Genomic DNA, 24,553 nt, shown 5'->3' with positions numbered 1-24,553 from the left:
CACAAAACAGGTTTCTGACACAGAATGAATGTGGTCTTAAATTGAATTGGAAATTTACCTATTATTGTACATGTCCAACATCCAAAATCAAAATACATTGTTAGATTCAGCATATGAAATAACCCCAATAATTCAGTTTTTGAAGAAATCTAATAAAGTTCCATTTTGAACCTTTTAGTCTTCAATGTATATCCATATATTCAATTTTTTTTAAATTTTGGACCTCGATTTAGACGAGTTTGAAAACTGGGCCCATAATCGAAAATCTAAGTACATGTTTAGGTTTGGCATATCAGAAAACCCAAAGAAATTATTTTTTGATAAACTCAAACTAAGTTTAATTTTGGACCTTAATGTAGACCAGTTTGAAAACAGGACCAAAATTTAAAAAAATAAATAATCTAATTACACAGTTAGATTCAGCATATCAAATTAAGCAAATATATTTCAATTTTAGATCAAAGTTTAATTTTGGACCCTTTTGGTCCCTTATTCATAAACTGTTGCTTATTTATGGCCCTTTTTTGCCCCTATATAATTCCTAATCTTTGAGACCAAAACCCCCAAATCAATCCCAACCTTCCTTTTGTGGTCATAAACCTTGCCTTTAAATTTCATAGATTTCTATTTACTTTTTCTAAAGTGATTGAGCCAAAACCAAAATCAACTGCTTAAAAGATGTATTTGAGCTCCTTTCTGGACCCTTTTTCAAAAACCGTTTGGACCAAACCCCCTATAATCAATCTCAACCTTTCTTTTAGGGTCATGAAGCTTATGTTTAAATTTTATAAATTTTTATTATGCAAAAACAAATAAAAATGATTATTTAAACCCCTTTTCGGCCCCTAATTCCTAAACCATAGGGACCAAAATCAATCTCAAGCTTCCTGTCTATGGTATGCATATGAACTACATGTATGAACCTGAGGAGTAACAAGAACTTAAAAGTTTAGGAACAGTCTTCAAAATCAGGTTAAGAACCAATAAATATGAACCATTTTGTATTTCAATTTCAGTTTCTGCAGTTAAAAGTCTTCCCTGTTTACTATAAGATGGCAATATTAGTCTACTCATAATTGTAAAAGGTGGCAAATTATGGCTACCACTACAGTAATTGTTTACTGAAAACAAATAAGTTACAGCCTTTTTATAAAATGTGTTAACCAAACTGTAAGTTTATAAGACTTTGCAGTTTCTGTGCATTTTAATTTATGCTAAACAGATGGTACATGATTTTGTTTTTCTATCATATGCATTTTGTATAAAAATCTACAAAAAAGTCTGTGTTACTATCTCATCCAGATGGAGAGTAACTTTTACAGGATAAAAATGTGTCCATTTTGGTATATTATCTGGTAGTTTAAACACCAACTTAACACCAACACCAATATGTAGAAAATCATAGTGATTTCAACACTATAAGAGGTGAAAAGCAAAATGTGAAAGCATTCTTTAATATCAATATCATGAATATATATGTATTATATTTTATTTTCTATTTTTTTTTTCATAAATGCCAATTAAATGAATTGTGTTCCTTTATTTATTTGAAATAAAAAACCAAAAGTCTATAGGAAAATATATACAAGTTATTTTTCCAATTATTAGTAAAGAAACTATTATCCTAAAAATCATTGCTATTTTGTAAAATGATAAAAATAAAAAAATGCTTTCATAAGCTTAACTAGCTTACATTTGTTCGTCTGCAGTTGGATTCGAACCAACATACAACAAGTGTATTTCCCTTATTTACAGACTTATATATAATGAACTTTGTTATTATAGAGCATAAATTTTATCTTCAAGCAAAAAAAAAAGCTAGAAGCAACATAGGCCCAAATATGTAAATTGAAGCAAAAACAAAAGATAAAGCAATTAGTGAGTTACAAAGCTTACATGTGTTCGTCTGCAGTTGGATTCGAACCAACATACAACAAGTGTATTTCCCTTATTTACAGACTTATATATAATGAACTTTGTTATTATAGAGCATACATTTTATCTTTAAGCAAAAAAAAAGAGGCTAGAAGCAACATAGGGCCAAATGAGTAAATTGAAGCAAAAACAAAAGATAAAGCAATTAGTGAGTTACAAAGTAACAAATGGTGGCTTGTGCTTGATCAGTTGTTTGTATAGTTGTATACCAATCCCAAGTATAAATGAATACTATAATATGATAGAAATACTGAAACCCTCTCAATTTCATACTTGGTTTCCTGCAAAAGAATAAAGCAAAATTAAATATTTTTATGGTGTATTTATCTTCATCATGTATATGCAAATCAGGTCTAATCTTAATAAATTGGCATAATTTAAAAAAAAATCCAATTGTTACATTCAACATATATGCATAATTGTTTCCTGTCCATCCACTTCTTCCTCTTCTTTCATTAACAATTTACAACTGTACTCATGGTCATTTGAAGAACTGCAATTTAGATGAATGGTAACTTAAAAATAAAGATAGTATTTTTAAAAGTGTTTAATTCCTCCTATAGAAAATGAATGGCATATGTATAGCTAGATGTTGACTCAATTTCTACATACACTGTACATGTATGAACATCTTTTTACAATGTTTACTATGTATGATTTGTATGATCCTGTGTTTGCATGTAAATAGAGTAATGCCACAGCAGATGTATATGAAAAGCACAACATTTACAAACTATTTAAAACTTCAGTACTTTGTAGCATTATGAATTTTGTGAAGAAAACTTTGACATTATGTAATGCACTACTTTAGAGAAGTTAATCAGTCTTAAACATTTGTGTTAAACTTTAATTGAAAATAAAATTGTCAAATATTTTATAATTTGATTGATATAATTAATTTCATGTTATACTCAGTAGTCTGTCTTTTTACTCCAGATGCCCCTTTAAGTCATCTTTTGGCATAAAGTTGTCAAAACTGCTAAAATGAAAGAAAATTATAGAAGCAGTAGTTAGAGATAATTTCATAATGTATGTAGAGTAACAATTTTGTTAGCTTGCTTGTTTTGTTTGTATATTGTACAATTGTTATTGGGATTACAATCAATTAAATTGAAATATAATATACAAGTTTAAATAACTATTCCTATCTATATTGTTTGCAGATGTCAATCTTAATTACAATGCTTGAGCTACATTGCAGGCAAGTCTACCAAAGTCTTATTTTACAAGCATTAGGAAATTAGCTCTAATGAGAATTATAACCACATATCTGTTTAAGTCGTAAACTTTCAACAAGAGTTTATAAAATATTTATAATTTTTCATGTTCAGTATAAAGAACACATTTGTACTTATTCAAATATTATTTGTTTGATTGTCTAGAACTTAAAGTGTCAATAATTTCAGTGTGTTCATTATATTGACAGCTTACAATCAAGCAATCCATCATGGTATCATTTGGCGTTTGTAAAAATTCAGGGAATATTTAAACTACATCTCATTGTTGAAGGCCGTAATGTGACCTATAAAATATAGTCTGTGTAATTTTTGTCTTTTGTGGATATTGGTCTCATTGGCAATCATACCACATATTCTTTTTTATACATAACTATGATTTCTATCTTTGAAATGAATAATAAAAAAAAACAGATTCAAATAAATAGGCAAAACTTTCACCAGCTGTTTGTATGAGCCTATGTTCCTATCTATCCTTTCTTTGTGTGCATTTGTTTGCAAAACTGTATGGAAAACTAACACATTTGTACCTAACAGAAAAAGATTGGTTTTAAATCAAACTATGGTGAATCTAGGAAAGATATAAGTATTGATTAGTTATGCATCATGACCTTCTATCATTTTACAATTTTTTACTATCATATTTAATTTGTAGTTTTCTAAACACTTCACTCTCTAGTCCTTGCTAGAATTTAACAGAATGATATGCAAGTACTTTTACTTAAATTCCTCTGTTTTGTCGGTTGTACTTGCATCCCCTGCTGAAATGGACAAACTGGTCAACATGGAACTGGTGAGACTTTAAATACAAATATGATAATCAGTGGCAGATTCAGAAATTCTTATAAGTGGGGGCCCACTAGCTGATGTTAAAATAAATCTATGAGTATTGAATGTAGTCAAAATAATTATAAAAAAATCTTCATCCTGACAGTAAAAAAATAAAAATATACTTGCATGACATCATAGTTATAAGGACTTAATTGTGTAGGTATGAATGTGGAGAAGTTATATCAAAATATAAAATTGTAAACTTTTAAAGTAAGTGACAACCTACATGTGACATATATCTTGATTTATAAATATATCAAATAATTATGACGTCTTGAAAGGCTATTATATTTTTTTTCTTTGACGCCTTATGTCGAAGTAAGGCGTCAAAGAAAAAATATAATAGCCTTTGTAGGAGTCATAATTATTTGAACTATGTAGAGGCCAGCTGCTGAAGTCCACTTATGGATGTGGTTTTTTTTTGTTTAAGACCAAATAGTGGCTAGCAGGTTGGTTTTTACAGGTGAACAATTGTTGTTGTTATAAGTATTGTGGTTCAGAGTACATTACCCCCCCACACACACACACACACATTATTTGATGACCCTTTGGCTTTGATACCTGATGCTAAGCCCTGCCAATAATTATTCTGCTTATCAAATGGCTGATACTGATTTACATTTTCTGCATAATACATTTTTGTCTTTGCTCCATCTTCTTCAGGGTGGGCTCATGTCAGAAAACATGGGGTTACATCAAACTTCACTGAACAAAACAAAACAAGCACCATGTTGTTTTTTCGGCGACAAAAAAAAACAACGTGGCAGGGTAAATATCTAAAATGATGTCTCCGGGAATCTGTACTATTACAGACATTACAGAACATAATAGTAATTGCAATTATAGGTAGAAATTAATATAAAATTAATGTAAAATAGTAAAAAATGGTAATTACGGTGACAAAATAGTCCCTTCACAACCGGCTGTGTTTACGAAAGAAATTTAATCTCTAACGAAAACGCAACTTTTATTATTAAGTTAATAAACATAGCAAAATTTTCCATTTGATATACTTATCTTCGCAAAAATGAGAATTTCTATGATTTTTCCCATAAAAGTACCTTAATTAAATAAACAGTAATGTAGATTTTGATTAGAGATTGGGAAAAAAAAAGTACGCAAAAAAAGGTATGGCAGAGGTCATATTGAGTGTAGTGTTACAAAGTATTTTTGCTACTCACCACTTTTGCAAGATAATCCAAAGAAACTTTTCTCCATAGAATGACTAGGTGTAACTATACTAATGGCATGTCAGATTGCAGAAACAGTGCACATGATACGAGAGAAGAAAACACACATTTACCAGCTGAACGGTGATGTCTTTATAATGATCAACCGCTGTTCGTTAATCTAACTTGGTAACGTTGGCGATGATTCTTTATGATGTCAAGTCAATCACGGATGTTGACAGATAACGTCGACGAAAGACTAACTGTTTTCTTCTCTTCTTGGAAGAAGAAAACGTCTTTTGTTTTCCCTTTCTTTTATTAAAGCTAAAATCTTAATGTTAATATACACGGACTTTTTCACATAGAAATGAATGATAAATATTCTAAGAACAAACACGTGTTTGAAACTATACTGGTATCTATAACTATTTCTAAATTTATTCCTCAGCCATCCATACAATTTTCAACACCAGAAAATAATTTTCTTAATTTGCACATGCACATATGCACTTTCAGTTTCATGTAATTATATCATTGGTCTAACAGCTCAGTTGCTATAAATGCACCTAATTGCCGAACAATCCATGTCAGCCGGAATAGCTCAGTTGGGAGAGCGTTAGACTGAAGATCTAAAGGCCCCCGGTTCAATCCCGGGTTAAAAAGTCGAGTGGACCTTTATATGACAGGACGTTGTTTTTGAGTACTGTGAAAATTATACTCTATTATAAGTTATTGCTCGGATTACCAAGCTAAAATATGGATTATTAACATTCTAACTTGTTTTAGAAGTAAGTTCTTTTCATTGATATTGAAAAACCCGTCTTTATTAACTGTTTGAAATGTTGTAAATATTGTTGGATTGAAAGAGGCTACCCGAGGGTGAATTGTATAACTGTTTTTAATTATAATTATAATGGAGAGACTTCCAGCTCTACTGATGAGTACTATAGAAAATGCATGCGAACAATTTCGTAATATCACATTTACTGTTCACGGTGAGAATGACAGAGCCCGTGTTTCTATAGTTTTCACAAATGAAGATAGTACTAAGAGTAAAAGAAAATCAAATTCTACCGTCAATCGTAATAAGAAACGAATGAAAGAATATAACAATGACAATGTAAATATTGAGAATAATACAAATGTGATTTGTTCAGATCTTCCATCTGAAATAATTCAAATAACGAGTGAAAAGGTATCGACAAATACCTTAGATATAATGGATTTTGAAGATGACCCGTCTTTGGCCTCCGCTACTACAGGTAACATTGATATTATAGAGAATCCAAATATAGAACTGTCTATCGATACAGGTAATGAATTGTCTATGTCACCAACCTGTTTAACAAGTGAAAGTGTAAACAATGTAAATAAAAATAAACATAGTGTATCTGTTGGGAGAATTGAAAAGAATAAATGCACCGTAGATGAATCAATGTGTACAATTAGTCAAACGATTAATAGTGATAGTGTATCTACTCCGTCAACATGTGATAAATTGAAAGAACGTAATAAAACTGTACAAGCTAGTAGATTTATATATAAAATTGTTTTAAAACAAAACCGAAGTGGTATGGACATATTGATTGGAAAAACGCATAGAGGACTTCTGATATTATATCATATAGGCCATAAAAGTGTTGAAACTGTCAATCGCGGGGAACGAGAATACCGGTTATTGAACAAAGTTGTAACCGAGGATTTTAAAGATGTTAGACAAACACAACTGATGACTGATGCAGTCCGTCAAGGAATACTGGAGATTGAAAACGTGGCTTGTGGAAATAAAAAACTGTAAAATTTGTTTAAGTATTTTATAATTTGTTTTTGTATTGAGAGTGTGTATGTTTCTGTGAGAAAATGGGAAAAAATGTTTTTGCTGAATTATGATAATTGGATTGTGATTTTGTTTGCTTGTCTTATTATTGCTGATAATTGACTTAATATTTAATACTTTTGAATTAATTTGCATGGTGGAATGGAGACCAGCCCTTTGCGATCTTTTATTTCGATTGTATCAATTTTCGTCAAATGTAGGACAATGATACAGTACTGTACAAACACTAAAACTCTTTAATTTTTCATTGTATTCGGTGTAGGCTTTTATAATTTGAATGTATGAGCTGAATGATAGATTAGAATGAGATTGAATATAAATATAGGGATATGATGTTCTTCCATAGAAAATGATAGATGAGTATACGAAAGTTGATATTAATCAGATAATTATGTTCGTGAAAAATATTTCACGCAATATAGATAATTTTGCAAATATGATTCATTTTCAGAGAAAGGACAATAAATAATGAAAATGTTTTTATATTTGTGTAATTGAAACTGTGATATGTTGTATATATGAATTGTGAATATAATAAAGATAAAAAAAAAAAGAGCGTTAGACTGAAGATCTAAAGGCCCCCGGTTCAATCCCGGGTTCCGGCACGGAACAATCCGGCGGCTGGCAGGATATTTTTTGCTACTCACCACTTTTGCAAGATAATCCAAAGAAACTTTTCTCCATAGAATGACTAGATGTAACTATACTAATGGCATGTCAGATTGCAGAAACAGTGCACATGATACGAGAGAAGAAAACACACATTTACCAGCTGAACGGTGATGTCTTTATAATGATCAACCGCTGTTCGTTAATCTAACTTGGTAACGTTGGCGATGATTCTTTATGATGTCAAGTCAATCACGGATGTTGACAGATAACGTCGACGAAAGACTAACTGTTTTCTTCTCTTCTTGGAAGAAGAAAACGTCTTTTGTTTTCCCTTTCTTTTATTAAAGCTAAAATCTTAATGTTAATATACACGGACTTTTTCACATAGAAATGAATGATAAATATTCTAAGAACAAACACGTGTTTGAAACTATACTGGTATCTATAACTATTTCTAAATTTATTCCTCAGCCATCCATACAATTTTCAACACCAGAAAATAATTTTCTTAATTTGCACATGCACATATGCACTTTCAGTTTCATGTAATTATATCATTGGTCTAACAGCTCAGTTGCTATAAATGCACCTAATTGCCGAACAATCCATGTCAGCCGGAATAGCTCAGTTGGGAGAGCGTTAGACTGAAGATCTAAAGGCCCCCGGTTCAATCCCGGGTTCCGGCACGGAACAATCCGGCGGCTGGCAGGATATTTTTTGCTACTCACCACTTTTGCAAGATAATCCAAAGAAACTTTTCTCCATAGAATGACTAGGTGTAACTATACTAATGGCATGTCAGATTGCAGAAACAGTGCACATGATACGAGAGAAGAAAACACACATTTACCAGCTGAACGGTGATGTCTTTATAATGATCAACCGCTGTTCGTTAATCTAACTTGGTAACGTTGGCGATGATTCTTTATGATGTCAAGTCAATCACGGATGTTGACAGATAACGTCGACGAAAGACTAACTGTTTTCTTCTCTTCTTGGAAGAAGAAAACGTCTTTTGTTTTCCCTTTCTTTTATTAAAGCTAAAATCTTAATGTTAATATACACGGACTTTTTCACATAGAAATGAATGATAAATATTCTAAGAACAAACACGTGTTTGAAACTATACTGGTATCTATAACTATTTCTAAATTTATTCCTCAGCCATCCATACAATTTTCAACACCAGAAAATAATTTTCTTAATTTGCACATGCACATATGCACTTTCAGTTTCATGTAATTATATCATTGGTCTAACAGCTCAGTTGCTATAAATGCACCTAATTGCCGAACAATCCATGTCAGCCGGAATAGCTCAGTTGGGAGAGCGTTAGACTGAAGATCTAAAGGCCCCCGGTTCAATCCCGGGTTCCGGCACGGAACAATCCGGCGGCTGGCAGGATATTTTTTGCTACTCACCACTTTTGCAAGATAATCCAAAGAAACTTTTCTCCATAGAATGACTAGATGTAACTATACTAATGGCATGTCAGATTGCAGAAACAGTGCACATGATACGAGAGAAGAAAACACACATTTACCAGCTGAACGGTGATGTCTTTATAATGATCAACCGCTGTTCGTTAATCTAACTTGGTAACGTTGGCGATGATTCTTTATGATGTCATGTCAATCACGGATGTTGACAGATAACGTCGACGAAAGACTAACTGTTTTCTTCTCTTCTTGGAAGAAGAAAACGTCTTTTGTTTTCCCTTTCTTTTATTAAAGCTAAAATCTTAATGTTAATATACACGGACTTTTTCACATAGAAATGAATGATAAATATTCTAAGAACAAACACGTGTTTGAAACTATACTGGTATCTATAACTATTTCTAAATTTATTCCTCAGCCATCCATACAATTTTCAACACCAGAAAATAATTTTCTTAATTTGCACATGCACATATGCACTTTCAGTTTCATGTAATTATATCATTGGTCTAACAGCTCAGTTGCTATAAATGCACCTAATTGCCGAACAATCCATGTCAGCCGGAATAGCTCAGTTGGGAGAGCGTTAGACTGAAGATCTAAAGGCCCCCGGTTCAATCCCGGGTTCCGGCACGGAACAATCCGGCGGCTGGCAGGATATTTTTTGCTACTCACCACTTTTGCAAGATAATCCAAAGAAACTTTTCTCCATAGAATGACTAGGTGTAACTATACTAATGGCATGTCAGATTGCAGAAACAGTGCACATGATACGAGAGAAGAAAACACACATTTACCAGCTGAACGGTGATGTCTTTATAATGATCAACCGCTGTTCGTTAATCTAACTTGGTAACGTTGGCGATGATTCTTTATGATGTCAAGTCAATCACGGATGTTGACAGATAACGTCGACGAAAGACTAACTGTTTTCTTCTCTTCTTGGAAGAAGAAAACGTCTTTTGTTTTCCCTTTCTTTTATTAAAGCTAAAATCTTAATGTTAATATACACGGACTTTTTCACATAGAAATGAATGATAAATATTCTAAGAACAAACACGTGTTTGAAACTATACTGGTATCTATAACTATTTCTAAATTTATTCCTCAGCCATCCATACAATTTTCAACACCAGAAAATAATTTTCTTAATTTGCACATGCACATATGCACTTTCAGTTTCATGTAATTATATCATTGGTCTAACAGCTCAGTTGCTATAAATGCACCTAATTGCCGAACAATCCATGTCAGCCGGAATAGCTCAGTTGGGAGAGCGTTAGACTGAAGATCTAAAGGCCCCCGGTTCAATCCCGGGTTCCGGCACGGAACAATCCGGCGGCTGGCAGGATATTTTTTGCTACTCACCACTTTTGCAAGATAATCCAAAGAAACTTTTCTCCATAGAATGACTAGGTGTAACTATACTAATGGCATGTCAGATTGCAGAAACAGTGCACATGATACGAGAGAAGAAAACACACATTTACCAGCTGAACGGTGATGTCTTTATAATGATCAACCGCTGTTCGTTAATCTAACTTGGTAACGTTGGCGATGATTCTTTATGATGTCAAGTCAATCACGGATGTTGACAGATAACGTCGACGAAAGACTAACTGTTTTCTTCTCTTCTTGGAAGAAGAAAACGTCTTTTGTTTTCCCTTTCTTTTATTAAAGCTAAAATCTTAATGTTAATATACACGGACTTTTTCACATAGAAATGAATGATAAATATTCTAAGAACAAACACGTGTTTGAAACTATACTGGTATCTATAACTATTTCTAAATTTATTCCTCAGCCATCCATACAATTTTCAACACCAGAAAATAATTTTCTTAATTTGCACATGCACATATGCACTTTCAGTTTCATGTAATTATATCATTGGTCTAACAGCTCAGTTGCTATAAATGCACCTAATTGCCGAACAATCCATGTCAGCCGGAATAGCTCAGTTGGGAGAGCGTTAGACTGAAGATCTAAAGGCCCCCGGTTCAATCCCGGGTTCCGGCACGGAACAATCCGGCGGCTGGCAGGATATTTTTTGCTACTCACCACTTTTGCAAGATAATCCAAAGAAACTTTTCTCCATAGAATGACTAGGTGTAACTATACTAATGGCATGTCAGATTGCAGAAACAGTGCACATGATACGAGAGAAGAAAACACACATTTACCAGCTGAACGGTGATGTCTTTATAATGATCAACCGCTGTTCGTTAATCTAACTTGGTAACGTTGGCGATGATTCTTTATGATGTCAAGTCAATCACGGATGTTGACAGATAACGTCGACGAAAGACTAACTGTTTTCTTCTCTTCTTGGAAGAAGAAAACGTCTTTTGTTTTCCCTTTCTTTTATTAAAGCTAAAATCTTAATGTTAATATACACGGACTTTTTCACATAGAAATGAATGATAAATATTCTAAGAACAAACACGTGTTTGAAACTATACTGGTATCTATAACTATTTCTAAATTTATTCCTCAGCCATCCATACAATTTTCAACACCAGAAAATAATTTTCTTAATTTGCACATGCACATATGCACTTTCAGTTTCATGTAATTATATCATTGGTCTAACAGCTCAGTTGCTATAAATGCACCTAATTGCCGAACAATCCATGTCAGCCGGAATAGCTCAGTTGGGAGAGCGTTAGACTGAAGATCTAAAGGCCCCCGGTTCAATCCCGGGTTCCGGCACGGAACAATCCGGCGGCTGGCAGGATATTTTTTGCTACTCACCACTTTTGCAAGATAATCCAAAGAAACTTTTCTCCATAGAATGACTAGGTGTAACTATACTAATGGCATGTCAGATTGCAGAAACAGTGCACATGATACGAGAGAAGAAAACACACATTTACCAGCTGAACGGTGATGTCTTTATAATGATCAACCGCTGTTCGTTAATCTAACTTGGTAACGTTGGCGATGATTCTTTATGATGTCAAGTCAATCACGGATGTTGACAGATAACGTCGACGAAAGACTAACTGTTTTCTTCTCTTCTTGGAAGAAGAAAACGTCTTTTGTTTTCCCTTTCTTTTATTAAAGCTAAAATCTTAATGTTAATATACACGGACTTTTTCACATAGAAATGAATGATAAATATTCTAAGAACAAACACGTGTTTGAAACTATACTGGTATCTATAACTATTTCTAAATTTATTCCTCAGCCATCCATACAATTTTCAACACCAGAAAATAATTTTCTTAATTTGCACATGCACATATGCACTTTCAGTTTCATGTAATTATATCATTGGTCTAACAGCTCAGTTGCTATAAATGCACCTAATTGCCGAACAATCCATGTCAGCCGGAATAGCTCAGTTGGGAGAGCGTTAGACTGAAGATCTAAAGGCCCCCGGTTCAATCCCGGGTTCCGGCACGGAACAATCCGGCGGCTGGCAGGATATTTTTTGCTACTCACCACTTTTGCAAGATAATCCAAAGAAACTTTTCTCCATAGAATGACTAGGTGTAACTATACTAATGGCATGTCAGATTGCAGAAACAGTGCACATGATACGAGAGAAGAAAACACACATTTACCAGCTGAACGGTGATGTCTTTATAATGATCAACCGCTGTTCGTTAATCTAACTTGGTAACGTTGGCGATGATTCTTTATGATGTCAAGTCAATCACGGATGTTGACAGATAACGTCGACGAAAGACTAACTGTTTTCTTCTCTTCTTGGAAGAAGAAAACGTCTTTTGTTTTCCCTTTCTTTTATTAAAGCTAAAATCTTAATGTTAATATACACGGACTTTTTCACATAGAAATGAATGATAAATTTTCTAAGAACAAACACGTGTTTGAAACTATACTGGTATCTATAACTATTTCTAAATTTATTCCTCAGCCATCCATACAATTTTCAACACCAGAAAATAATTTTCTTAATTTGCACATGCACATATGCACTTTCAGTTTCATGTAATTATATCATTGGTCTAACAGCTCAGTTGCTATAACTGCACCTAATTGCCGAACAATCCATGTCAGCCGGAATAGCTCAGTTGGGAAAGCGTTAAACTGAAGATCTAAAGGCCCCCGGTTCAATCCCGGGTTCCGGCACGGAACAATCCGGCGGCTGGCAGGATATTTTTTGCTACTCACCACTTTTGCAAGATAATCCAAAGAAACTTTTCTCCATAGAATGACTAGGTGTAACTATACTAATGGCATGTCAGATTGCAGAAACAGTGCACATGATACGAGAGAAGAAAACACACATTTACCAGCTGAACGGTGATGTCTTTATAATGATCAACCGCTGTTCGTTAATCTAACTTGGTAACGTTGGCGATGATTCTTTATGATGTCAAGTCAATCACGGATGTTGACAGATAACGTCGACGAAAGACTAACTGTTTTCTTCTCTTCTTGGAAGAAGAAAACGTCTTTTGTTTTCCCTTTCTTTTATTAAAGCTAAAATCTTAATGTTAATATACACGGACTTTTTCACATAGAAATGAATGATAAATATTCTAAGAACAAACACGTGTTTGAAACTATACTGGTATCTATAACTATTTCTAAATTTATTCCTCAGCCATCCATACAATTTTCAACACCAGAAAATAATTTTCTTAATTTGCACATGCACATATGCACTTTCAGTTTCATGTAATTATATCATTGGTCTAACAGCTCAGTTGCTATAAATGCACCTAATTGCCGAACAATCCATGTCAGCCGGAATAGCTCAGTTGGGAGAGCGTTAGACTGAAGATCTAAAGGCCCCCGGTTCAATCCCGGGTTCCGGCACGGAACAATCCGGCGGCTGGCAGGATATTTTTTGCTACTCACCACTTTTGCAAGATAATCCAAAGAAACTTTTCTCCATAGAATGACTAGATGTAACTATAATCTAAAAATGACTTGTTTTCAAATGATGGCACAGATCATTATAATATCTTCTTAGGAGATTTTAATTGTGCGTTAGATAGAAAACTAGATAGGTCCCCTTCACATCAAAATGATGATACAGGCTTAAACGAGTTGAAAAGTCTCTTATTGAATTTTGATTGAGATGATATATGGCGATCTAAATTTCCAACAAATAGACGGTAGAGTTTTCAAAGAGGCAATTCAAAATCACGAATAGAAAATTGGGTTAAAAGTAAGAACCGATTTAATAGCTTTCAAGAGTGGTGGGATGTAACAAAATCAAAAATTAAATTTTTGACAATGGAAATTAGTCAAAAACTAAACCGTTTATCAAATCAAAATAATGTCATTGCTTTAGAAAAACAGCTTGAAAAATTGAAACCTCAATTGAACGATTCAAATAAAGCATGTGACAAAATTTTAGAAATAGAAAATAAAATTAAGGAATATTTTACTAATAAAACAGTCTCCGCAAACATTAGATCACGAACTAAATGGGCCGTAGACGGCGAGAAGTCGACCAAATACTTTTTTTTAATTTTGAAAAGAAAAATGGGCAGAACAAATTATGGCAACGTGTAAAAACAGAAAACGGTGAGTATAAATGTGACATTGATTCTATCTTAAATGAACAAGTAAAATTTTATACTATAAAACTTTTTGCCATTGAAGGCTGTGACAAAACAGCAGGCGAAAAACTTTGTCAGTTTGTGATAGATAAGGTAAGTAAGGAAGATAAAGAAATGTTAGATAGATATAGACAATAAAATTGAGAATGGAAATGGGGAATGTGTCAAAGAGACAACAACCCGACCAAATAAAAAAACAACAGCAGAAGGTCACCAACAGGTCTTCAATGTAGCGAGAAATTCCCGCACCCGGAGGCGTCCTTCAGCTGGCCCCTAAACAAATATATACTAGTTCAGTGATAATGAACGCCATACTAATTTCCAAATTGTACACAAGAAACTAAAATTAAGATAATACAAGACTAACAAAGGCCTGTGCGAGGCTAGGAAACAAGGTGTATGCGAGCTTTTAGCTACACCTGTTTCGAGCCGAGTACAAATACAGATGATATCTAAAGACACTAAACAGTTATTGTCTTTATCCTGCAATTAATTCTATATATTATTTGCGTTTTGAAAGAAACAAAAACACATGTTTTGCATTTATTTTCGATTTGAAATCCATTGAGGCCCGTGTAGTAATACGATACAGTAATCACACATTCAGCTGGAGACTGCTTCGCAAAAAAAGAATCTCGAATGGTCAACGATAATACATCGCTCAAGGTGAATACTTATCTATTTTAACACAACAACTAACTTCAACATTAAAAACAAATAAAAGAACATTCTCCATTTTGAAACTGGAGTGTACGAGTTGTCCTACGCTTCAGCGACTTCAGCCTCGACATTCACTAAACATGCATGCTGAAATTGACATGGTTGTTTTTGTTACACAATCATACACATTCAAGTTTTGAAATCGATAGTTGTCATCGTAGAAAAGACTGCTGTTCATGTGTGTATATTATCAGAAAATTGGTGTGATTCTTATTGCTCTAAAGAAATGTTTGAAAACAAACAGAACGTATAAAAGTAATCGTTAATTCGCAATTAATACGTCATTGGAATGCGACTGCAATACACATTATGAGGTCACGCAGGTTCATACAATACTCAGTCCGGCAGTGGCCGGAGCTTTAAAGCGATATCTGTATAGTATACAGATACAGATCTGTATAGTATACAGATACAGCATAGCGATATCTGTAGGGCTTGTAATGTCAAAGATAAGCTGAACCTGAGTTGTTATTATCTTTTATTGCAGACCTCCAGAGAGGGTAAAAAACTGAAAATATACAAAAATGAATCTAATAAGCACAATGTTCACAATCGACAATTTTCACAAATTAATAGTACAATTAGTGTTAACAATGTTCTCCATACATTGAAAAATATGTTTATCTTATGAAACAACAAAAAATGATCTAAATATGCCATAAAATTACATTTTGAATAACAAAATTATAACACGAAAAGCGTTCCATACACATACTGTTTTAGGAAAAAACGTACGCCAAAATATATGGCTCTAATGGCGTTCCATACACAAAATATTTTGACAAACTGACGGAGTAAAATCAAAAATCGCAAATTAAGAAGCTTAAATTGACTGAGAATTGTGTCTAATAAATGCAGGAATATATATAACCATCAAATAAACATCGGAATGCTTAATTTAACATGTAAAATACAAAATAAGTGTGACGTGAGATATGACTCCTGAGAATCGTTTGAAATCACAATTTAAATCAAAAGGACTGACCTTAGACTTTAAATACGTTAATCGGACATACAAAATAAAGGTTATAAACTACAGTTTATCAGAAAACTCACCCTGTGGAGGGTTGAATACCATAAAAAAAAAGTTTGTTTGGCTTTGCCGCTGTTGCCGATTGGCAGACATCATCATAAAAATCAACATAATGACGGAACAGATCCGTAAATTTCCGGAGTGTGACAATACACTCCCCCTCTGATTTCAAACTGAAATCACCAATTTATAAACAAATTTAAAATAACATGAACAAATTATCAATGCAAAATGTTATAACTGTTGTTAAATGTTCTGACTATTTGAAGATTCAACAAGTTAAAATTATAATCATTAGTCTATTTCACTTTCTTTTATTTCCACACGCTCTACCAACATTACTAGTTCGTTGATTGGTCTCACATAACTAACCGGTTTCCCATCACGCACGACACGAATTTGAACCTTTCTGACTTTCTGATCAGAACTAGGGAATGTCTTTTCAACGATTGCGACTGGCCAATAGTTGCGAGCACATTCATTATCTCTTAAAAGTACTAAATCGCCTTCCTTCATATTACTGTTTTCACCAGTCCATTTTTGTCGAGTTTGTAGACGGTTTAAATATTCGTTACGCCAGCGGTTCCAAAACTCTTCTGCTAGAAATTGAGTGTGCTTCCATTGAGATTTCAACATGTCTTTCTTTCCAAACGTTGGAAAAGAAATATTGTCCTGATTTGTTTTATGTGTTAAAAGCATTGCCGGACAAAGAACGCATGGTGATTCTGGGTCCGTTGACACTGGAACCAAGGGTCTTGCATTCACTATTGCTGTTACCTCCGATAACAAGGTAGTTAGAACTTCATGCGTAAGATTTTTCGAACCTTCTCGTAATAACATTGAATCGAGAATCTTACGTGAAACACCAATCATCCTTTCCCACACGCCTCCCATGTGGGAGGCGTGTGGAGGATTAAATTGCCACAAGACGTTGTTGTTTGAGAGAAAACTTTTCACAGAGTCTTTTTCAACAAATTCAGTAATCATATTTAACTCTTTTGAACTGCCAACAAAATTTGTTCCCCTATCTGAACGGAATTGTTTAACTTCACCCCTTAAGGCAATGAAACGACGCAACGCATTTATAAATGAAGCACTGCTGAGCTCCTCTATGACCTCTATATGAATTGCTCTACTGACAAGGCATGTAAACATAAGTGCCCATCTTTTCTGATTAGCTTGTATTCCACGAGTGCGTCTATAAGCTATAGGCCATGGGCCAAAAGTGTCAACACCGACGAATGTAAATGGCGGTGATGGTGTCAATCTGTCCTGAGGCAAATCTGCCATTTGCTGCCAACCGAAACAACCACGAAGCTTACGACATATCACACATTTATGCAGCACTGAAGAAACTAAACGACGACTGCCTAAAATTCAAAAACCAGCTGTACGGATAGCACCATCTGTGAGGCTTCTGCCTTGATGAGCCACTTTTTCATGGAAGTGTCGAACAATAAGTAATGATATATGGTGATGTTTTGGTAAGATAATAGGATGTTTTGAAAGATCTGAACAATCTTTGTAGTTTCGTAAGCGACCACCAACTCTTAAGGTATCATCAACATCAAGTATGGGCGATAGTTGCGAGAGAGAACTATTGTTATGTAACGATTTTCCATGTTTGATACTGTCTATTTCATCTCTATAATTTTCCATTTGAACCTCACGAATTATGAATTGTTGAGCTTGTTTCAAAGCATCTGGTTGTTTGTATGCATCTAAATGTTCAGGTTCATCGTTATGATGAGCTCGATTTCTAACACGTTGTTTCAATAAGGAAATTGCTCTGACTAAAGTTCTCCATTCTGAAAACTTTGAGAATCTGTGTGTCCCTAATCTATGTACATTATTTTGAGCTACAGTTTGTGTTTTAGCTACTTGCACCTCTGGGCGAATCTCCTTGTCACTATCAGCATCAACCAACTGATGTGGACCGTTATCTAAATTTTCAAGGGATATGTCATAAAGAAATGCTGGTCCCTTTATCCATAAACTATTTGATAACTCTGCAGGGTTAATTCCACGTGTTGCAATATCTGCTGGATTATTTTCAGTTGAAACATGACTCCATCGTTTTGGATCACAAGAGACTCGAATTCGTCGCACTCGGTTTCCAACGTATACATGAAACCTCTTTGACTCATTTGTCAAGTAACCTAACACTATTTTGCTGTCTGAGTAAAAGTACATTTCACTTTGATCTATACCTAGATGCTCTTTGACAAGATCTGATAATTCTGCGGCAAGAACAGAAGCGCACAGTTCTAATCGAGGAATAGTATTCCCATGCGAAGGCGCAACCTTTGCTTTTCCCAATAAAAAACTAACTGTTACATGGTGTGAGTCAATTAATCTCAAATAAGCCACTGCACCTATTGCCTCTTTGGAAGCATCACAAAAGATATGAACTTCTCTGTTCGAAGCTTCTGCATATGAGATGTCACTATACATACGCGGAATACAGCATTGTTCAAGATCAGGTAACGTATTAATCCACTGCTTCCATGGATGTAGGTAAGTATCAGGTAATGGGTCATCCCATTCAGAGTGTCCTAGTGAAGTCAACATATCACGTAAGAGAAGTTTACCACGAACTGAAACAGGGGCTGTGAAGCCAATCGGATCAAACAGTGAGTTGATCGTTGATAATACACCACGCTTGCTAAATGGCTTGATGTCATGCGCTACTTGAAAGGTAAAACAGTCATTGTTAATATCCCAAGCCATACCTAGGCTTCTTTGCAAAGGTAAGCAGTCATTTTCAAATTTCAGATCTTTTAGATTTTTAGCCAGATCATCAACGGGAAACTGGCTCAACAAATGTTTGCTATTTGAGGCTATTTTATGTAACCTAAGATTACCACCACTTGACAATGCACTTTGTGTTCTCTTAACTAAATCAACAGCTGTCTCAACATTTTGACACGACAACAGACCATCGGCTACGTAAAAGTTGCGATTTACAAAATCCTTCACATCTTGATCAGCAGTCTCAGCAGATTTTCGAAGTCCATAAGTTGCCACTGACGGCGAGGGACTGTTGCCAAACACGTGAACAGTCATACGGTAATCAATCAATGGTTTTTCTATGTCATTATCAGAATGCCAAATGAAACGAAGGTAATTACGATGCTCTTCACTCACTTTGAAATTATAGAACATTTGTTCGACGTCAGCAGTTACTGCTATAGCCTCTTTTCGAAAACGTAGTAAAATGCCTAACAGGCTGTTTGTGAGGTCTGGTCCTTTTAACAGAACGTTATTTAATGAATGACCATTACACACTGCGGACGCATCAAATACCACTCGGATATTGTCAGGTTTTCTGGGGTGATATATCCCAAACATAGGTAAGTACCAACATTCAGACGATATAGCCAATGGTGGCGCTATTTCAGCATGACCATTTTCGATGATTTTCTGCATGAATTGTATGACATGTTCTCGTTTTGTAGAATTAATTTTCAAGCTGTAATCGAAAGATTTTGCTCTCTTCAAAGCTACTTGTTTGTTGTTTTCTAATATTGGCCGATGCTCACGGAAGGGCAATGGAGCAACCCAACAACCATCTGAATTTTTAACAAAACCTGAATTCATGATCTTCAGGAATGTATCGTCTTCGATTGATGCTCCAATCTTTTCATCGTTGTCAGTTGTACGGAAAATGTTTGTACCTACTTGTAAATCACTTTGGCAAGGTTTAAGGAAAGTAGCACGGCCATTACTCAAAATGGTAGTCTTGTTCACATTAACGAAATCTAGAATGCCAGGCGGATGACTTTTCCCGAGACACACTTCACCAATTATAGCCCAACCTAAAGGCAGCTTCTGTGCATATGGGAGGTTACCTTTGCCAAGACGCTGATCGAGTACATGGTGTACTGATATCAAATCTCTTCCTATCAAAAGATCAATTTGTGCATGCTCATTGATTTCAGGAATGTAAGGAGCAATGTCTACAAGATGAGGATATTGAATAGCCACATTAGGGGACGCTATTTCCTGTCTATTGTTCGGAATGTCATTACATTCTATGATAGTTGGTAAGTCGAACGCACATGACCCATCTAAAGCTTCTATCACGTAGTCCCTAGCTAAACGTCCAGATGTGGTAAATTTTCCAGCACAGGACGACAAAACATATTCAGTTTCTGGTCCATTATCAGAAAACAAATAAAAGAAGTTGGAAGTGGCCAATGACTTGTTACTTTGATCATCTATTAAAGAATACATCATGTGTGATTGTTCAGGTTGTCCTTTTGGATACACTTTTACTAACATAAGTTTTGAACATGACTTACTGGTGCCAGATACTTGACCACATATTTGTGTGCATGCTGTTATAACTTCTCCTGATTCATTCTCCCCCTCGTGAGATTCTGGGGGTTCGTTCTTTCTAATATTTCCGATATCGGTATGTAAAGCAGAAGGGTGTTCCCGACTTTGACAGACTGAACATTTCAAGAACTCTTTGCAGTCTCTTCTAAGATGGCGCTTAGGCCCACAACAGCGAAAACAAATTCCATTCTTTTTTAAGAACTCCCATCGTTCTGAAATTGGTTTCATGCGAAATCCTCTACATTCATTCAGTAAGTGATTAGTTCCATGCACAGGACATACCGAGTCTGAACTTTTTACTTTATCAGTGAACGGTTTCGACAATGAGGTTTCAGTACGTGCACAAGATATCTGATTTCTTGTATTTCCATAACAATTGTTTGTTGTATTTGTAGTATTCTGTACTTTGGCTTCTCGACAATCCTCAAAGAAAAAACTTGGGTCATTTTTCATTTTTGCAATCTTTTGCAAAAACTGGGTAAATACTGTAAATGGTGGATATACCATGTGGTTTTGAGTCTTATATCTGGTGGCCTCTGTTGTCCATTTTTCTTGGATATTATATGGCAGTTTTGCTATTATAATTTTTACACCAGCCGATGAGTCATAAACACTAAAAATACTTCTATACATGTCATTCTCTTTAACTGCTTCTATTTCTGAAACTATGTCAAAAAGCTCAAATAAACGTTTATTGTCTTTATTGCCGATTTTGGCAAAGTTATTAAGTTTCTTACGTAAAGCACTTTCTACAATTTCAGGACTTCCAAATCTGTCTTGAAGTCTAGCCCAAATTCTGGCTACACCTTGAGATGCGTTTCCTACATTAGCTGCTCGAATGCTCAATGCTTGTTTGCAACTTTCGGGTCCCAACCATTTTACCAATAAGTCTAATTCTTCAGACGGAGTAACGTTTAATTCACGCATTACATTTGTAAAACTTGCTTTCCAAGCTAAGAAATAACCAGGTGTGTCATCATATTTACAGAGCCGTGATAACAACAAGTCCTTTTTAACAATGAATTGTGTAAACTCTCTACAGGCGTCTGTCTGAGTAAATGTGGCAGTAGGCATTTGATTTACTACTGCTGGTTTAAATGTAGGTGCATCAACATTTAAATTTTGAGTTAAAGGCATATTGGCATTTTGATCAGTTTGTTTTAGTATGAATTCTGCAGTACGTCTTTTGACGTCTTCTTTGTTTGGCTCTGAAATAGCACAATCTTCATCAAAATTCTCATTCAAGACTCTGAGTTCACATTCCGCTTCCTCTATATCGCGTTTCACACTTAGAAGTTTCATGTCTGCTTGTATGGCTGTTTGTTTACGCATAAGTTCAACTTCTTCTTGTGCAAATTTTGCTCTGGTCTTTGCGACTTCAACTTTGGCTCTCTGTCGAGAAAGATGAGAACTTCCTCTTGAACAATTAGATTTTCTATCTACACCAGTATTTGATGGTTCTCTAAATGCGTCGGGTGGTTGAATGATTTCTGTTAATTGTTCACTTTTAATTTTATTTAGTTCTTCCATATCAAAGGTTTGCAACATTGCTTCTAGCTTATCTATTGCTTTAGAGACTTGCTGTTGTAACGAACTAGCAATCAAATTATGCGAAGATCTTTCACGAGAACTTTCATCACACCGTTGAGAAATTAAATAGTCGTCATATTTGCGAGAAATTTCTTCATATTCCTTAAAATGTTTCATTAGTTCTTGTTTATAAGTACAAGCTAATGGTTTAGTCATATGGGTGTGCTCATGTATATCTCCAAAAATCATGTCTATATATCTGTGTTGAATTCGTAGTTTTGAAGTAAACTGTCTTACATTCTCCTCGAACATCAATTGTCCTTCAGGAGTAAGTCTCCTTGCCTCACGAAAAGTTCTTTCTGAATCCATGGTTATTCTTCCTGATACCGAGGTTTTTTACTGTAATGTCAAAGATAAGCTGAACCTGAGTTGTTATTATCTTTTATTGCAGACCTCCAGAGAGGGTAAAAAACTGAAAATATACAAAAATGAATCTAATAAGCACAATGTTCACAATCGACAATTTTCACAAATTAATAGTACAATTAGTGTTAACAATGTTCTCCATACATTGAAAAATATGTTTATCTTATGAAACAACAAAAAATGATCTAAATATGCCATAAAATTACATTTTGAATAACAAAATTATAACACGAAAAGCGTTCCATACACATACTGTTTTAGGAAAAAACGTACGCCAAAATATATGGCTCTAATGGCGTTCCATACAAAAAATATTTTGACAAACTGACGGAGTAAAATCAAAAATCGCAAATTAAGAAGCTTAAATTGACTGAGAATTGTGTCTAATAAATGCAGGAATATATATAACCATCAAATAAACATCGGAATGCTTAATTTAACATGTAAAATACAAAATAAGTGTGACGTGAGATATGACTCCTGAGAATCGTTTGAAATCACAATTTAAATCAAAAGGACTGACCTTAGACTTTAAATACGTTAATCGGACATACAAATAAAGGTTATAAACTACAGTTTATCAGAAAACTCACCCTGTGGAGGGTTGAATACCATAAAAAAAGTTTGTTTGGCTTTGCCGCTGTTGCCGATTGGCAGACATCATTATAAAAATCAACATAATGACGGAACAGATCCGTAAATTTCCGGAGTGTGACAATACAGGGCTGTATCTGTATAGTAGAACACCCAATTGCAGGATAAAATAGGATATATTGACAACGAACATGAAGAAGGAATTATATTATTTTTGGATCAACAAAAAAGCGTCTGATAGAGTTGAATGGGAATTGATAGATTTTGTATTGGTGAAATTTGAATTTGGCGGAAATTTAGAGCATGGATAAAAATGCTATTATACAATGAGGGGGAGGACAGGGGTAAGGGAGACAGGGAGAAAGGGGGTAGGAGAAAGGAGAAAGGGGGTGGGAGAAAGGAGAAAGGGGGTAGGAGAAAGGAGAGGAAGGTTGGGAGAAAGGAGAAAAAGTTGGAGAAAAAAATAAAATATGATAGAGTTGAATGGGAATTGATAGATTTTGTATTGGTGAAATTTGAATTTGGCGGAAATTTAGAGCATGGATAAAAATGCTATTATACAATGAGGGGGAGGACAGGGGTAAGGGAGACAGGGAGAAAGGGGGTAGGAGAAAGGAGAAAGGGGGTGGGAGAAAGGAGAAAGGGGGTAGGAGAAAGGAGAGGAAGGTTGGGAGAAAGGAGAAAAAGTTGGAGAAAAAAATAAAATATGAAAAAAAAAATATCTCTCTTTTTTCCGGTAAATTAAAAAAAAATAAGGAGAAGAGGGATAGGAGAAAGGAGAAGAGGGGTGTGAGAAGGGAGAAGGGTACCCCCCTGTCCTCCCCCTCTACAATGCTACTACGTGTGTTAAAACCAATGGGTTTGTATCAAGATACTTTTCGATTACTCGTTCCGCTAGGCAAGGGTGTCCAATAGCGCCTCTCTTGTATATCATACAGGCTGAACCCATGGCATGTGCGATTAGGGGTAACATCAATTTGAAAATAGAAGGATTAAAATTACCAGGAGAGAGGTAACTTTATAGAAACCAAATTATGTATGTTTGCAGATGACACCCAAGTATTTTTAAATAAAAATGAAAATTCTATAGAAAATACTTTCAAAATTTTGTCCTTATACGAAAAAGCTTCGGGTTCTAGAATAAACTATGACAAAACAAAAGACTTACTATTAGGGGCTTCTAAAAGAAAACAATTTAAATTTGATAAAATCAAATGGATCACAGGCAATGTTAAAACATTAGGGGTGTGTCATGGTAATGAAATAAATGACGATGATATTTGGAGAAAATAATAGATCAAGTTAAAA

The 24,553-nt window shown here is 34.7% G+C and overlaps 2 protein-coding genes and 8 non-coding genes across 10 annotated transcripts; 8 read left to right on the top strand and 2 right to left on the bottom strand.

Annotated features, from left to right (window-relative positions):
• The first annotated feature begins 8,232 nt into the window (after positions 1 to 8,232).
• Trnaf-gaa (transfer RNA phenylalanine (anticodon GAA)) lies at positions 8,233 to 8,305 on the top strand. The gene has a single exon. It is a non-coding gene; the product is annotated as a tRNA-Phe (tRNA).
• Positions 8,306 to 8,925: 620 nt separating this feature from the next.
• Trnaf-gaa (transfer RNA phenylalanine (anticodon GAA)) lies at positions 8,926 to 8,998 on the top strand. Its single transcript has one exon. It is a non-coding gene; the product is annotated as a tRNA-Phe (tRNA).
• A 620-nt stretch (positions 8,999 to 9,618) lies between these two features.
• Positions 9,619 to 9,691, top strand: Trnaf-gaa (transfer RNA phenylalanine (anticodon GAA)). The gene has a single exon. It is a non-coding gene; the product is annotated as a tRNA-Phe (tRNA).
• A 620-nt stretch (positions 9,692 to 10,311) lies between these two features.
• On the top strand, positions 10,312 to 10,384 carry Trnaf-gaa (transfer RNA phenylalanine (anticodon GAA)). Its single transcript has one exon. It is a non-coding gene; the product is annotated as a tRNA-Phe (tRNA).
• Positions 10,385 to 11,004: 620 nt separating this feature from the next.
• On the top strand, positions 11,005 to 11,077 carry Trnaf-gaa (transfer RNA phenylalanine (anticodon GAA)). Its single transcript has one exon. It is a non-coding gene; the product is annotated as a tRNA-Phe (tRNA).
• A 620-nt stretch (positions 11,078 to 11,697) lies between these two features.
• Positions 11,698 to 11,770, top strand: Trnaf-gaa (transfer RNA phenylalanine (anticodon GAA)). The gene has a single exon. It is a non-coding gene; the product is annotated as a tRNA-Phe (tRNA).
• Positions 11,771 to 12,390: 620 nt separating this feature from the next.
• On the top strand, positions 12,391 to 12,463 carry Trnaf-gaa (transfer RNA phenylalanine (anticodon GAA)). Its single transcript has one exon. It is a non-coding gene; the product is annotated as a tRNA-Phe (tRNA).
• A 1,313-nt stretch (positions 12,464 to 13,776) lies between these two features.
• Trnaf-gaa (transfer RNA phenylalanine (anticodon GAA)) lies at positions 13,777 to 13,849 on the top strand. The gene has a single exon. It is a non-coding gene; the product is annotated as a tRNA-Phe (tRNA).
• A 2,799-nt stretch (positions 13,850 to 16,648) lies between these two features.
• LOC134687710 (uncharacterized) lies at positions 16,649 to 17,644 on the bottom strand. The gene has a single exon (XM_063548168.1). It carries the CDS (start codon positions 17,642 to 17,644, stop codon positions 16,649 to 16,651), a length of 996 nt encoding a protein of 331 aa, XP_063404238.1.
• Positions 17,645 to 17,731: 87 nt separating this feature from the next.
• Positions 17,732 to 23,310, bottom strand: LOC134687709 (uncharacterized). Its single transcript, XM_063548167.1, has 2 exons — positions 23,245 to 23,310; positions 17,732 to 22,697 (listed from the first exon to the last, which is right to left on the bottom strand). The coding sequence occupies exon 2, from the start codon at positions 22,592 to 22,594 to the stop codon at positions 17,732 to 17,734; it is 4,863 nt and encodes a 1,620-aa protein (XP_063404237.1). The 5' UTR covers positions 22,595 to 22,697; positions 23,245 to 23,310.
• Positions 23,311 to 24,553: the final 1,243 nt, after the last annotated feature.

This window comes from Mytilus trossulus, chromosome 10 (assembly GCF_036588685.1).
Source record: "Mytilus trossulus isolate FHL-02 chromosome 10, PNRI_Mtr1.1.1.hap1, whole genome shotgun sequence".
Classification (NCBI taxonomy): Eukaryota; Metazoa; Mollusca; class Bivalvia; order Mytilida; family Mytilidae; genus Mytilus; species Mytilus trossulus.
This window is presented reverse-complemented; position numbering and strand designations above follow the sequence as displayed.